The 13,389-nt window shown below is 35.2% G+C and overlaps 1 protein-coding gene across 1 annotated transcript; it reads right to left on the bottom strand.

The window, feature by feature from the left end:
• Positions 1–557: 557 nt before the first annotated feature.
• On the bottom strand, positions 558–8,599 carry SUCNR1 (succinate receptor 1). The gene is made up of 2 exons (XM_019810555.3): positions 7,842–8,599; positions 558–2,720 (listed from the first exon to the last, which is right to left on the bottom strand). The coding sequence occupies exons 1-2, from the start codon at positions 7,947–7,949 to the stop codon at positions 1,767–1,769; spliced, it is 1,062 nt and encodes a 353-aa protein (XP_019666114.1). The 5' UTR covers positions 7,950–8,599; the 3' UTR covers positions 558–1,766.
• Positions 8,600–13,389: the final 4,790 nt, after the last annotated feature.

Here is a 13,389-nt window from a genome sequence, read left to right on the forward strand (position 1 = left end):
CAAATGCAAGGCATGAAAAAAATATCTTAAAGCCTAATAATAAGTAAGAAAATAAATCCTTTGTGAGTAATGCATTTTTATAATATCTCATTTGTTTGAATTATGTAAGCACTAACTGGGAATATTTTGGGTTTTTGTACTGTCAGAATATATCACCAGAGTATAGGACAGAGAGGGCAATAGAATCTTGTCTTTGTACTCATAATACCTACTTTATCCTTCATGTTACAACTAATCATTTTTTTAATATAACTTATTGTCAAGTTAGCTAACATACAGTGTATACAGTGTGCTCTTGGCTTCAGGAGTAGATTCCTATGATTCATCGCTTACATACAACAACACCCAGTGCTCATCCCAACAAGTGCCCTTCTCAATGCCCATCACCCATTTCTGCCCCCCTTCCCATCAACCCTCAGTTTGTTCTCTGCATTTAAGAGTCTCTCATGGTTTACCTCTATCTCTATTTGAAACTATTTTTTCCCCTTCTCTTCCCCCAGGGTCTACTGTTAAGTTTCTCAAATGCCACACATGAGTGAAAACATATGATATCTGTCTTTGTCTGACTGACTTATTTTACTTAGCATAAAAAAGCTAATGACTTTAAGGAAATGAACATAGACATGTGGCCATGGACACATTTTGTTACATGTAAGTGAGTTGTTATGTGATACTTATTTGATTTTAAAAAGCTAATGTAGCATCCATTTAGTTTTTCCTATATTTGTTTTGTGGCATAGAGGGATGCCTGGATAATCTATATAAATATGCACATAAATATTTCTTACATTTTACAATTTCATAAAGTGCACTTTGTTTAGAACACTTCCTTCAGTGGTCTTATGTGATGTTCTATGAACATGAAAACAAGGCTCATTCCAGATGTAAGTCACTGTCTTTAAGATACAGTCGTCCAAAAGTATTTACCTTTGTTTTGTTTTGTTTTATTTTGTTGTGCTTTGGGTTTTCTGATGACACTTTGTGTTCCATAGCTCTGAGATTTTTGCAAATCTTCTTCTTCTCTGTCTTTGTGTACTTTGGTAAAATCATTTATACCTAAATTCCCTGAGAGACAAGCTCAAACATGTCTCTCTTTTTGTTGAACCATCTCTTTAGGCTCCATTTAATTCGATTCTTTGCACTAAAAACCATGAAACAAAATAGGACTTATAATTACAACTTGACTCCAACTCATGATCAATACAAAGAAATACATAGAGACATCCTTGAACTCATTACATTGCTTTCTTGCTTGTTGCTATGGTTGACTTTAAATTTTGTTCAAGACCACAATTTCTAACAATAATCTCTAATAGTGTATGCTTAATCTGTTATTCAGTTTTCACATTAAGTTATAAAATCAAATGAATAAGAATAACATAGAGAATGTTGCCAACATATTTTTTTTCACAATCTGGTGATGATTAAATGCAGACTACTTGCTGCTTTATCTATCTTCTATTTCTTTTACACTGGTTGAGAAAGTCTTATAACACCTAGGGTTTTGGATTTATATGCTCAAGCACTAGACAATGCCAGTCCAGTTCCTTTCAATTCTTAGGTGAAGAAACCAATAAATACTTCCCATCCTCTTCTTTTCACAGACTCTGGGCACAGTATGTCTTTAAAAGAGTGTCAAGTCTTTGCTTCTCTGATTTACGTCTATGAGTTAAATCAAAATCTAATTGGCCTACATCTGCACATGCAAAACAGTGTGTTACACAAGCATCTCACTTTTCCCTGAATGGAAACATCAGTCCATGACTTCATCTTCTAAAGGATGTCAGGGATTTGAATTGGTGCCTCAGCTTGCTCATCAACATCTCCCTGAAGTGATCTCCCATAAGGAAGTAGAAGACAGGGTTGACGGTGCTGTTCAAAAAGGCCAAAGGCCGAGTCACAATGTATAAGCAGTTGATGGTGGCCTGAGCACAGCGGGACTGCTTCCACTTTCCCAGGCGTGAAGCAATCCTCACATTCCGCATGATGTGGTAGGGAGTAAAAAGCACGGAGAAGATCACAACTGCCATGATGACTAAGGTGAGGGGCTTTTCAAGGGGCAATGCAGTAGCAAGCTGTATGCTCCTCTGCTTTAAGAACAGAGCAATCTTGAAATAAAAGAAGCACATCACCAAAAGAGGAATGAGGAATCCCAAGAAGGTTAGACACATGCTATAAATGAGGTTGTATTTGGGGTCCCCAGAGCTTGCATAATCAATACAGTTGGTGCCATTGACAGCTATATTTGGATGTATAAGAGAAAGTATGGGCAGGAGCTCTAGGGTTACTAAAACCCAAATACCCAAAGAGATTAAAACAGCGAACTCTTTCTTTTGCAGAAAGTGTTCTCGGAAAGGATGCTTCATGAGCAGGTATCGATCAACGCTGATAAAAGTCAGAAAAAGGATGCTCGTGTAGAGGTTGGCATGAAGCACATATCGGTTGCTTATGCAGAGCACATCCCCATATGTCCACTTTCCTTGAGAATAACTTCTTATCAGCATGGGGAGGGTGCACAAAAAAGCCAAGTCTGAGATAGAGAGGTTAAAGAGATAAATGTTACTGCTATTCCAGTTCTTCATACAGAAGAGGTAGCCAAACACAACAGTTGTATTTGCAAGGACTCCCACAACAAACTCGATCCCATAAAAAATGGAAAGGTAGTACTTTTCCAGGGAAATCTCTGCTGCCAGCCAATTTTGGCAAGTTTCATTCCATGCCTAAGGAAGAGAGAAAAAAGAGAAGGCTGAAACACCAGCTTATGCCTAATGACAAAACTGCACATAAGTAATAATAATTAAAAAAAAACACTTAAAACTTGAACTATGAAAGGTTAGTAAGGAGTGCACATACATACACATTCATATACAGATATATCATTAATACATTATTTTAACAAATATTTATTAAGTGCCTTTGAACTATGTGCTAGGCACTGGGGATAACAGCAGTGAGTCAAACAAAGTTCCTAATCTCAAACAATTTATACTCTCTTGGGAAGAACCAGGATGCAAATAAATGCATGTCTTCTAATGGTAAAAAATGTCCCAGACATAAGGGGAAGCATGTGCAAATGCCCAGAGGTGAAAACACACGTAGAGGACTTGACAAATAGCAAAGAGGCCAAGAAATGGTGCAATGAAATAAGTGGAGCATCTAGTTCATTTTTCTGTTTCCAGCCCCTCCCATGGTCCCCAGCATATCACAGTTGTTCACCCAATTCTGCTAAGTTAAATACAATTGAACCACAACCTAGGAGAGGAAACAGGGATTCTTATAACTCCGGTCCTGCTATTTTAATAGATTTTACTGTGTTTCCATATTGTCAAAGAATTGTGGTTATTTCACTCAATTTGTAAAATATAATTCCAGTTTTAAAACATGATTTAAAAAAATTAAAATGTGGTGCTTCAATTCTTAGTAATAATAGTAACGGTGGCCACTACTTGCTGAGAGCCTGTAGGATATCTAAGCAACATCCTTGAAGTCGTCTGTAGCTTGTCTCCAATAACAAGTAAGCTACCAAGTCTTGCCTATAGTGTTTGGATATTTCTTGACTCCATTACCATTGCTCCATCTCCTTCATCACCATTCTAGTCCAGGTCACCATGATCTTTATCTTGGCCTGTACTGTATCTTCTAGGGTCTCCTCGCATCCTCTCTGGCTCCCTTTCAACCTACCTTTGGCTTGAAAGCATGACAATCTTGAAAACTACAACCATAATTCTGATTCTCCTCAGCCAAAAGACTTAAGTGACTTTCCTGTCTAGGAAATAAATTCCAAATCCATAATGACACGCATGACCTGGCTCCTGTAGGCCATTTCAGCCTCACCTCGCCTGACCCCCTTCCTTACTCATCTTCTTCCTGTTCTTTGATTGCACAGAGAACTTCCCAATGCTCAGTTCACTGAAACCCATCTCACTGACCTTTTCCCCCTGTGATCTTGCCCCATCACAAACGCTGCCTTCTATCTGCACGTCCTTTCAGACTTCAGTTCAAGTGTGGATTTCCCAAGAGAGGCTGTCAGACCCACCCATCTTAACTTCAGCCCCCCCATTCTATGTTCTCATTATAAACGAAGTTTCTTCGGGGCATCTGGGTGGCTCAGTCAGTTAAGCGTCCGACTTCGGCTCAGGTCACGATCTCGGGGTCCGTGAGTTCGAGCCCCGCGTCGGGTTCTGGGCTGATGGCTCGAGCCTGGAGCCTGCTTCCATTCTGTGTCACCCTCTCTCTCTGCCCCTCCCCCGTTCATGCTCTGTCTCTCTCTGTCTCAAAAATAAATAAACGTCAAAAAAAAAAATTTAAACGAAGTTTCTTCGAATTTCTCACAACTTGATCACACTCAGAGTTTATCTTCTACCTCTGGCATAGTGACTGCCAGATAGGGAGATGGTATGTAAATGCTTGCTGCGTGGAAACGAAGATAAACATTTGATAGTTTAAAAAAAAAAACCATTTTTTACAAATATTTCCTCTAAGGTCAGAGAAGCAGTAAATCCACCAAATTAAGCCCATTGCTCTATTTCACTCTAAAAGTTGACACTACATGTGGGGTGCCTGGGTGGCTCAGTCGGTTAAGCATCCGACATCAGCTCAGGTCATGATCTCACAGTTCCTGAGTTGGAGCCCTGTGTCCGGCTCTGTGCTGACAGCTCAGAGCCTGGAGCCTGCTTCAGATTCTGTGTCTCCCTCTCTCTCTGACCCTCCCCCGCTTGTGCTCTGTTTCTGAAAAATAAACAAATGTTAAACAATTTTTTAAGTTGACACTACATGTAAAATGACTAATATTTAAAACAGGCAATTGTGGTAGTTAGGTTGCTTTGTTTAGACACACATTTGTGGAAGGTAAGATTTCATATATATCTTCCAGAATGAATTTTTTAAATTAAGGTCAATTTAAAAATTATGAATTTACCTCTGACATTAATAAACATCAGAAAGTCTAGGAAATGTACCAAAGTATTAAGAGGTCTATCCCTAGGGATGAGATACCAGATAACTTTTTAATGTTGATTTATTTTTGAGAGAGAGAGAGAGAGAGAGAAGGGGAGGGGCAGAGAGAGGGAGACAGAATCCAAAGCAAGCCCCATGCTGACAGCAGAGTCCAATTTGGGGCTCAGACACATGAACCATGAGATCATGACCTGAGCCAAAGTCTGGTGCTTAACTGACTGAGCCACTCAGGTGCCCCAATACCAGATAATTATTAATGTAATATATAGAGTATATATAATTAATTATACTATATATATTAATATATGTATAATTATACTATATATATTATTAATGTAATATTTAGTATATATAGTATATATATAATGTAATACATATAGTATATATATAGTATATAGTATATATATATATAGTATATGGTATATATATATATATATATATATATATATATAGTATATAATAGAGTCAGTTTATCTGGACTTTCTATTTGTTTCCCCAAATCAACATGTATTTGATATTATTAGGATTTCTAGAAATACAGCAACAAAATTAATGGTCTTTTAAAAATATATATAGGCTTTATTTTATAGGTCAGTGGCAATTTGCCACTATTATTTTTAACTCTATTCCCTGATGCTTTCAGCTCCATGACTTCTGGAAGTACATTCTTCCCTGCTTTCTATGACATGGCAGTCTTCTCACTATCCTCCTTTCTCTCTTTGTGGACTATTTGCCCAAGCTTCAAATGTTGGAGCTCCCAGAGCTCAGATCTGGGCAACTTCGTTATTTGGGGAGTGCTCAAAAAAGCAGGTGCACACACTCAAAGGTATAGTAAGACAATAGAAAGTTTCCTTAAGACTCAGTTGTTCCACTTTGAATTTCCACTTTTTCTAGTTCTTTTTCTAGTCCTCTCTCTTATTTTTCTGACTACTCAGTTCTTAAAATGCATGGGCTGACGTCAGTAGCTTCTGTGCAGCAGGAAGGTTTGACTGCTATTGCAGAAAAAGACAGCCATGAAGACGTGCATTACTACATGTGCCCGATTCCCAATAACTAGCACTGGGGCAAGTCAGGGGCCGTGCTGACGCCATGGAGAAGGCTTCTTCTGCTTCAAGCTGTCCCATGGGAATGGAGATTCAGGGAAGTAGCAGGGATACAGCACATCAGAACTGGAATAAGGAAACTGAATGACTAGTCACCTTTGTCTTGCTTCTCAGAGCAGTTGCTTTATATTTTTAGTTTTATTTTAAAAATAACTTTGAAAAATGAATGTTATTCTGTAACACTAAGAAGGTACAGGTAGGCAAAAAGAAGGAATGAAAATTAATTGTCTGTAAACCAACTAGTCCTCATATCTGGATACCTGTTTACAGTTTAATATTTATTTGAATTTATTTTTTATAGAAATGAGATTATCCTCTTTATGATATTTTATAATATGCTTTTTGGTACTTTAATTCATTCTTAAAGTAATTTTCTTAAGTTCTTAATAAATGGTGGTTCATGAAGGTCAGGCTGTCTTATATTTGCAGGCCAGTTTAAGTCTCACTGAGACCCATAATTTTCTGGGTGCTAGAGTCCAAATTAGATGATGTTTATAGTCTAATGTGTTTTAGTGGGGCCATTATAATTCTACAAATTGATGAAGTAAGCTGATCCTTTAAGGAAAATTCTCAGTTGAAGGGATATTCCTTCATGAAAAATTAATATTCTCTGTTCCACTTTCTCGTGGTTGTTTTTAATTTTTAGGAAATAGAAATCATGATAAATAGGTTTTAACTGTTTTGGGTGAATTATTTATTTATTTTAGCTATTGGTAATTGAAGTGAAATCTTTAATTATATGTCCAAACATATATCTAAAGCTGTTAGAATTATTAAATTACAAGCAATAGTCAATACACACATAAGCAGATAAGTAGTACTCATTTGGATTAATGTTTCTTTCACCTTAATTGTATTCAGTCTTTTAAAAATGTACACTATTAAAGCTTAAATTTAAAAATATATTTGACAGCTTATTAGCATTTAAATTGTTTTTTTACAATCATTATAATTAAACAAAGATTACTTATGCATTTTAAACCTTAACTGCTTCTTTAAGGCACATTTACATGGCAGTATGAGTCTTTTTTAACAAATTGCTATTTTCATTAATAAACAACTTGAATGAAAAAATATATATTCACACTGAAAAGATACAATCACTTAATATTGATAACTTCGTTTTTTGTATATTCCAGAATTTATACTATAAGTCAAGGTATTAAAAAGTAAAGTACCAAATTGTGTTTATGAATTAAAAAAAACTCACCAATTATAAAAAGTTCTGGAAGGTAAGATAGCAATGGCTTCTGCAATTTGTCATTTTTCCTTAGTGAATTACTTTCTTGAAAAATTGTAACTTTTGCAACCGTAATTGTAATTTTAACATAAATGCTAAATTTAATCTTTAGAATAACTTAAGATTCCCTCTAACATATTATTTTCTAAACGTGAAATATTACATGTGGTTGATTTTGTCATACAATTTAGAAACTTTACATTTTTTCTGTAAGTAGTTACATTTAAGCAAATCTGATTACTCTTTTTTGTTGAAATATGTTACCAAGACATTAGCAAATGTAATAAACCTCTTTAAATAAAATTCCTATTTGGCAATTAAAAAAAGACATTCAATTTAGTGAAAAATAAATGTAGGAGAAAAAATTATGACTTCCTTTTGGTTTCCTTTATTGTTCTTCATGTTATGAATGACAGTTCAGACAGTTCATTTAAACATCATTTAAAACCTTAACTGCTTATAGGCCATTTAAAAAGAAACCCCTGAGGGAAGTCTGGCATTACTTTGTACACCTGGGTGACATGAGTTGCATTATAACTTACCATTCTGTTGGAAGGCCCTGATCCCTTGACGGAAACTCTTTGCCAGCAACCTGATACAACTTCTAACCCAAGACTGTGCTTCTGGACATAGTGAAGCCTAATTTGCATATCATGCAGACAAGATTAATAATTCAAAAGTCCAGAAATAATTTATTCAGTTGAACTCCCAAGTCCAGTTCAAGGGGAAATTCCTGTGAAGTTGAGACACAAAACGAATTACTCATGTCACAAACAGATTTTGAAAAGACTACTGTTGAAATCATCTTATTCACTATCAAAACAACAGAGAAGCATTGGTCATTTTCACGTTTACTTGCATATTGAAAGTTAGTATAGTTTATATTGGATATGCAATTGCTTCTGCTTTTTTTATGCTTTTTCTTTATTTTTCAAATTGACAATTTTTAATGAATTCTATGTTGGGCATATAACTAAACAGCTATTATCAACAATTGTGAGGGAGGTATAAAACTGAAGTTTTGAAAGCAAATTTGGGTATATGCTTTGTCAGTGTTCCGGCAAAAGGGACACTAGAGTTTCAGGTATTTCCCATTTTATTTTCTGTGATTAAAATCAAGAGACACATTAAGCACACACACACACACACACACACACACACACACACACATCAAATGGCTAGGGATTAGGGAGAGAGGTGGGGTCTACCTAAAATAACCTCAATACGTGGCATTTCATATATTCTAATCAGTGCTTAGCATAGCACCTGAAAGCACACTTCCACAACTTCGGACAGGAAGCACACCTGGCTTTTTCTGAGGATTGTATTAGATTTATATTCAAATAAACACTCATTCTGCTTGATCTGAAGCATAAGGTTTATGCTGAGAAAGTCCCTATTTTACAAGCAGTAGTAATTTCATTTGACGGTGATAAAGTTGAAAGTTGAGTTAGCAGTGACAGGCAGAAGCTCCAAAAGAAATTCTATTAGAGTCAGTTCTTCTAGCCAAGAATTTCCCCTTCTCCAATATATGAGAGCCCAAAACTTAGAAACTTAAAAAAAAAAAAAATATATATATATATATATATATTATATGTGAACATATACACATATACACATATATAACATACTTAAGAGTATATATATGCATGAAATATAAATATATTTATATGTCAAATGCATGTGTATTTATTTCAAATAAAGTCTCTATAATTTGCTGGGTTCTTATGATATTCCTGGTATTGCACTAAGCACCTTTATGTAATGGATGTTTACAAAAACTCTGAAGTTTTTCTCTCTTGTTTTTAAAAATTTTCCATATTATGGATGAAAAAACAGAAGCTCAGAGAGGTCAATCAACTTTCCCAAGATCACAGAATCTGTACGTAAAGCAACCTGAGTCTAAACCTATGTATTTTGATTTTAAAATCACCAGCTCTGATTCTTGATTGCCTACAAGATTGAATGACAATAACTTTAATGTACACCACAGATTGACTCAAAGTTCAAGAATTAATGAGAGCTATTTTTCAAAAATGCAGCTCTTTTCTACATATAAAAGAAAAAAAAGACTAAAAACATCATTTTTGTCTATAATTTTAAAAGGGCAAAAACCAAAGCGTTTGGATGACCAGGTCCAGGCTTATTAATTTTAAACATAAACTAACATGACTTCCCTCCAAACAACCATGGACACATGGATATATCTCACAGGCTTCTACACCATTCTGGTGAGAGACAAGTGCTATTCCCTCCTTGTGGGGTGGTATAAATTCACCAGAACTTCCTCTTTCTTCTCCCCACATCCTGACTCTGGACTGCTAACATGAAAAACGGTCTATACTTCTGCTTTCTTGTAGAAGGAGTGATCAGATCTGTGGCCTGGTAGTCTTACTTCCCTTCCATGTCCTTCTTCATCAAAGGTCCCATTGCCTCAGGATGCTTATAATGGAGAAGTTGGAGTCATTATGGGGCGGATTTAATAAAAGCTCTCCATTACTTCCATTCTTTTCATGTTATGAGTCTCTATTCAGATCTACAGGAGGTAAATGAACAGAATCAAGGCCAGAGTCAGAGTTATGTGCTCTGTGAACAGGGCTCATGTCATGGGTGTGCTACCTTTTAGCGACATAGGACCTTATGCTGTAAAGGACCACACACTTGTCTTAATGTTCTACTGTTACATCCCAACTGAATTTTTACTAACTTTTTAACAAGAGGCCCTATATTTTCATTTTGCACCCAGTTCTGCAAATTAATGTAGCAGTCTTGCCTGTGAGAGTACAAATCTAGAAAATCATTTCTATTGAGCGTATAAAATTTCAACGAGCAAAGCTTTGGGCTTGGGGGTTTTGTTTTGTTAGAAACAATGTGACATGTTTGAAATTTACTGCTTGAGCAGCAATGAAAATTTTAAAGGTAGTCATTTTGCAGTATAATTTATTGTCTAAAAGTTAATATGACATACTGGTTAGCCCTGGAGGCAAACTGCCCCCTTTCAAATCCTGGTTTCACTGCTTACTGGCGCTTAGTGTTCTTACTTGTAAAGGAGGGATAATAAAAGTGCCAGTCTCACGGAGTTGTTATGTATATGGTAGAATTACATCGTTTATACATATATTATATAGTATGGGTACATATTAATTGCTACATAAGTGCCTGCTATTCCAGACGTTTATAACAAATGAGAAGAAGACCTCTTCAAAATGATCATGTCAAACAATGCCATCAGTGTTAAACTATCTGCTGCCCAGGAATGTCCATTTAAAATGACCTTATAAAAGCGAGTTATGGTAAAAAAAAAATAGAATTCTAATTCTGGATTTGCCTTTTACTTTCTGTGCAGTCTGTGAAAAGGTAACATAACACGGTTTCCTCATTTGGAAAAGGGGAATAACAATTCCTACCCCATAAACCTCATAATGCTCATAGTAACCAAATGAGATGTTATGTTAAAATGTTATGGCCAGGAATGCAAGAGCAGTTCATGTAAACCAGGAGCACTCACCATGAAATTCAGAAGGAATAATAAAAGACTAGGAAAGATAATAAAACTATTTATTAAATTCAATGTTAATAATCAGTCTAATATTTTCTGAACACTCACTCTATAACAATATCTGTGTACCTTAGTTCCTTTAATATTCACTAGGATTCAATGCAGCGTAGACTGCTGATATCCCTAATGTTCGGATGAAGAAACTGAGGCAGAACAAAGATCAAGTAATTATCCATAATCAAACAGCTCATAAATGCCTGGGTTATAATTTGAAGTCTTATCTGTTTTACTCTGACCAAGCCTTTGACTGTTATTTTGTGTCTTTCATGGTAAAGAAGGAAATGTTATGTTGAAATATAAAATGACTATTGTTAAACCTTTTATACTCTAAATATAGCACTTTTGTGTGTTTTGGCCTAATAAAAGTAAGTTTAAAACTAACACACGGGCGCCTGGGTGGCTCAGTTGGTTAAGCGTCCGACTTAGGCTCAGGTCTTGATCTTGTGGTCCGTTGAGTTCAAGCCCCTCATCCGGCTCTGTGCTGACAGCTCGGAGCCTGGAGCCTGTTTCAGATTCTGTGTCTCCTTCTCTCTCTGACCCTCCCCGTTCATGCTCTGTCTCTGTCTCAAAAATAAATAAACGTTAAAAAAAAACAAACCTAACACTGAGTTTAGTTATTGGTTATTATATTTACTGGTTATCAGATTCAATAATCTGCCATCTAAATAGAACATTTTAGATAAGAAACCAGAAATGTTGAAAATAAGTAAAGTACTCATAGGAAGTTTCTAAACATCCTTGAGCATGTTTGGAAGACACATTTCTTTCAACAGCATTAACAAGTCTGTGTGGAAAACAAGCTGGTCTAAGGTCACACAGATCTTCAAGAAATCAAGAGCAGGGAAAATAAAGGAAAATTAATTCAGCTCAAGGAATTTATCCTAAACCTGTAGGAGTGATAACAATATTATTGCCTTACTAATGATATTACAGTTCCAAAGAGCTTGAGATGGATCAAGAAGATTATTGAGCAGGAAATTTTGGTGTTGCTATACTGGATGGACATACCCAAGGCTGCATGGTTATTTCCCTATCCAATTATGGTTTTACATAAGACATTAAGAGAACAGCAAGACAGTAAACATAATAGAGGGTATGTGTGGTGTATGTATGAGGCATACATATGTATATATATACATAAAAATATATGTATATGGGTATATGTAGTGTATGTATGAGGCATATATACATACATATGTATGCCTCATACATACACTACATATACCCATATGTGGGTACCATATATATGATATATGGTACCATACCATATACACGTATGTGTACACACACATACACACACACACACACACACACGCACTCTTCCAGATTCTAGAAACCAAACTATCTATGGACCAAATTTGCTTTACCATGGAAAGCTGTCTGTTCGACATAGGCATACAAGCTGAGACAAAGCAATCTGTTTCCTCTTACATAAAGATCTTTGTCATTGCCACAACATCATTGCCAGCATTTTTCTTTCATCATGCGATTGAGAAAAATGTGACATGTTTATTATTTTTTGGCATAATTCAAAGAAATTGTTTTCTGCTGAGTTAAACCATATTACTTGTTAAAAGTATTTGGCTATGGCTGAAAAGATTCTAAATTCTTTGAACTATTAATAGGTAATCTAGGAACACAGCAAACTACCTTTTCATTTTCAGCTTATATTCATATTCCAACAGCTAAATGATTTTTAACAATATATGGTAAACTTAATCACAGGTGTTTCCCTACAAAAATAATGTTGTATTGTTTGTTTGCTATGAAATTTAAACATTTGTGTGATATATGGAGATAATTTTCATTCCTGGCTGTCACTAAGGCATAGCCTTTTTTATTAAAATAAAAGAGTTTGCCTGAAATATTGAAATATTTTATTCATTTGTTAGTTGACTCTTCAACTACTCAGTCTTTTCCAGTCATATTTACGTGTTTTTGCATAAATTTGCTTGATTCTTGGAATATTTTGCATTATTATGAAAACAAAACAAAAAACAGCTATTTCATTGCTTTGATGTACATATAAACACTTTCAATTGGGTACGAACTAATTATTCCCCATCTTGCATTTCTTGTTTGCTCTAATTCATCATTTTCCTTTGGAATAAGGAACAAGAAAGTTTGATTGAATATCACTAAGCACTTTAATAATTGAATTGAGAGGTTTTCAAAATTCCCTAGAGTATGGGAAATATGTTCATTAAGAGAGTTAAGTGCTTTGTGAGTGCATTATAGGTTAAATTAAGGAAATTGCCTGCCCCATTAATAAAACATTTAGTGGTATAAATCTCCTGTACTAGTATCTTTACCTCTGCAATATACTCATTGATGCAATTATTAATTTTGAAGTATGTTTTACACTGACTTACTATACTGCAAAACTAATAAAATATGATTTCACTAGTAGACCAGTAATGTAATGTATATGTAATATAATGAATTTTCAGGCTGCAGTATTTCTGACAATTACAGGTAAACAATGTAAAAAGTTAAGAAAATACTTCAAATGCTACCTTTTAAAAATATCC

This window comes from Felis catus, chromosome C2, assembly GCF_018350175.1.
Source record: "Felis catus isolate Fca126 chromosome C2, F.catus_Fca126_mat1.0, whole genome shotgun sequence".
Lineage (NCBI taxonomy): Eukaryota > Metazoa > Chordata > Mammalia > Carnivora > Felidae > Felis > Felis catus.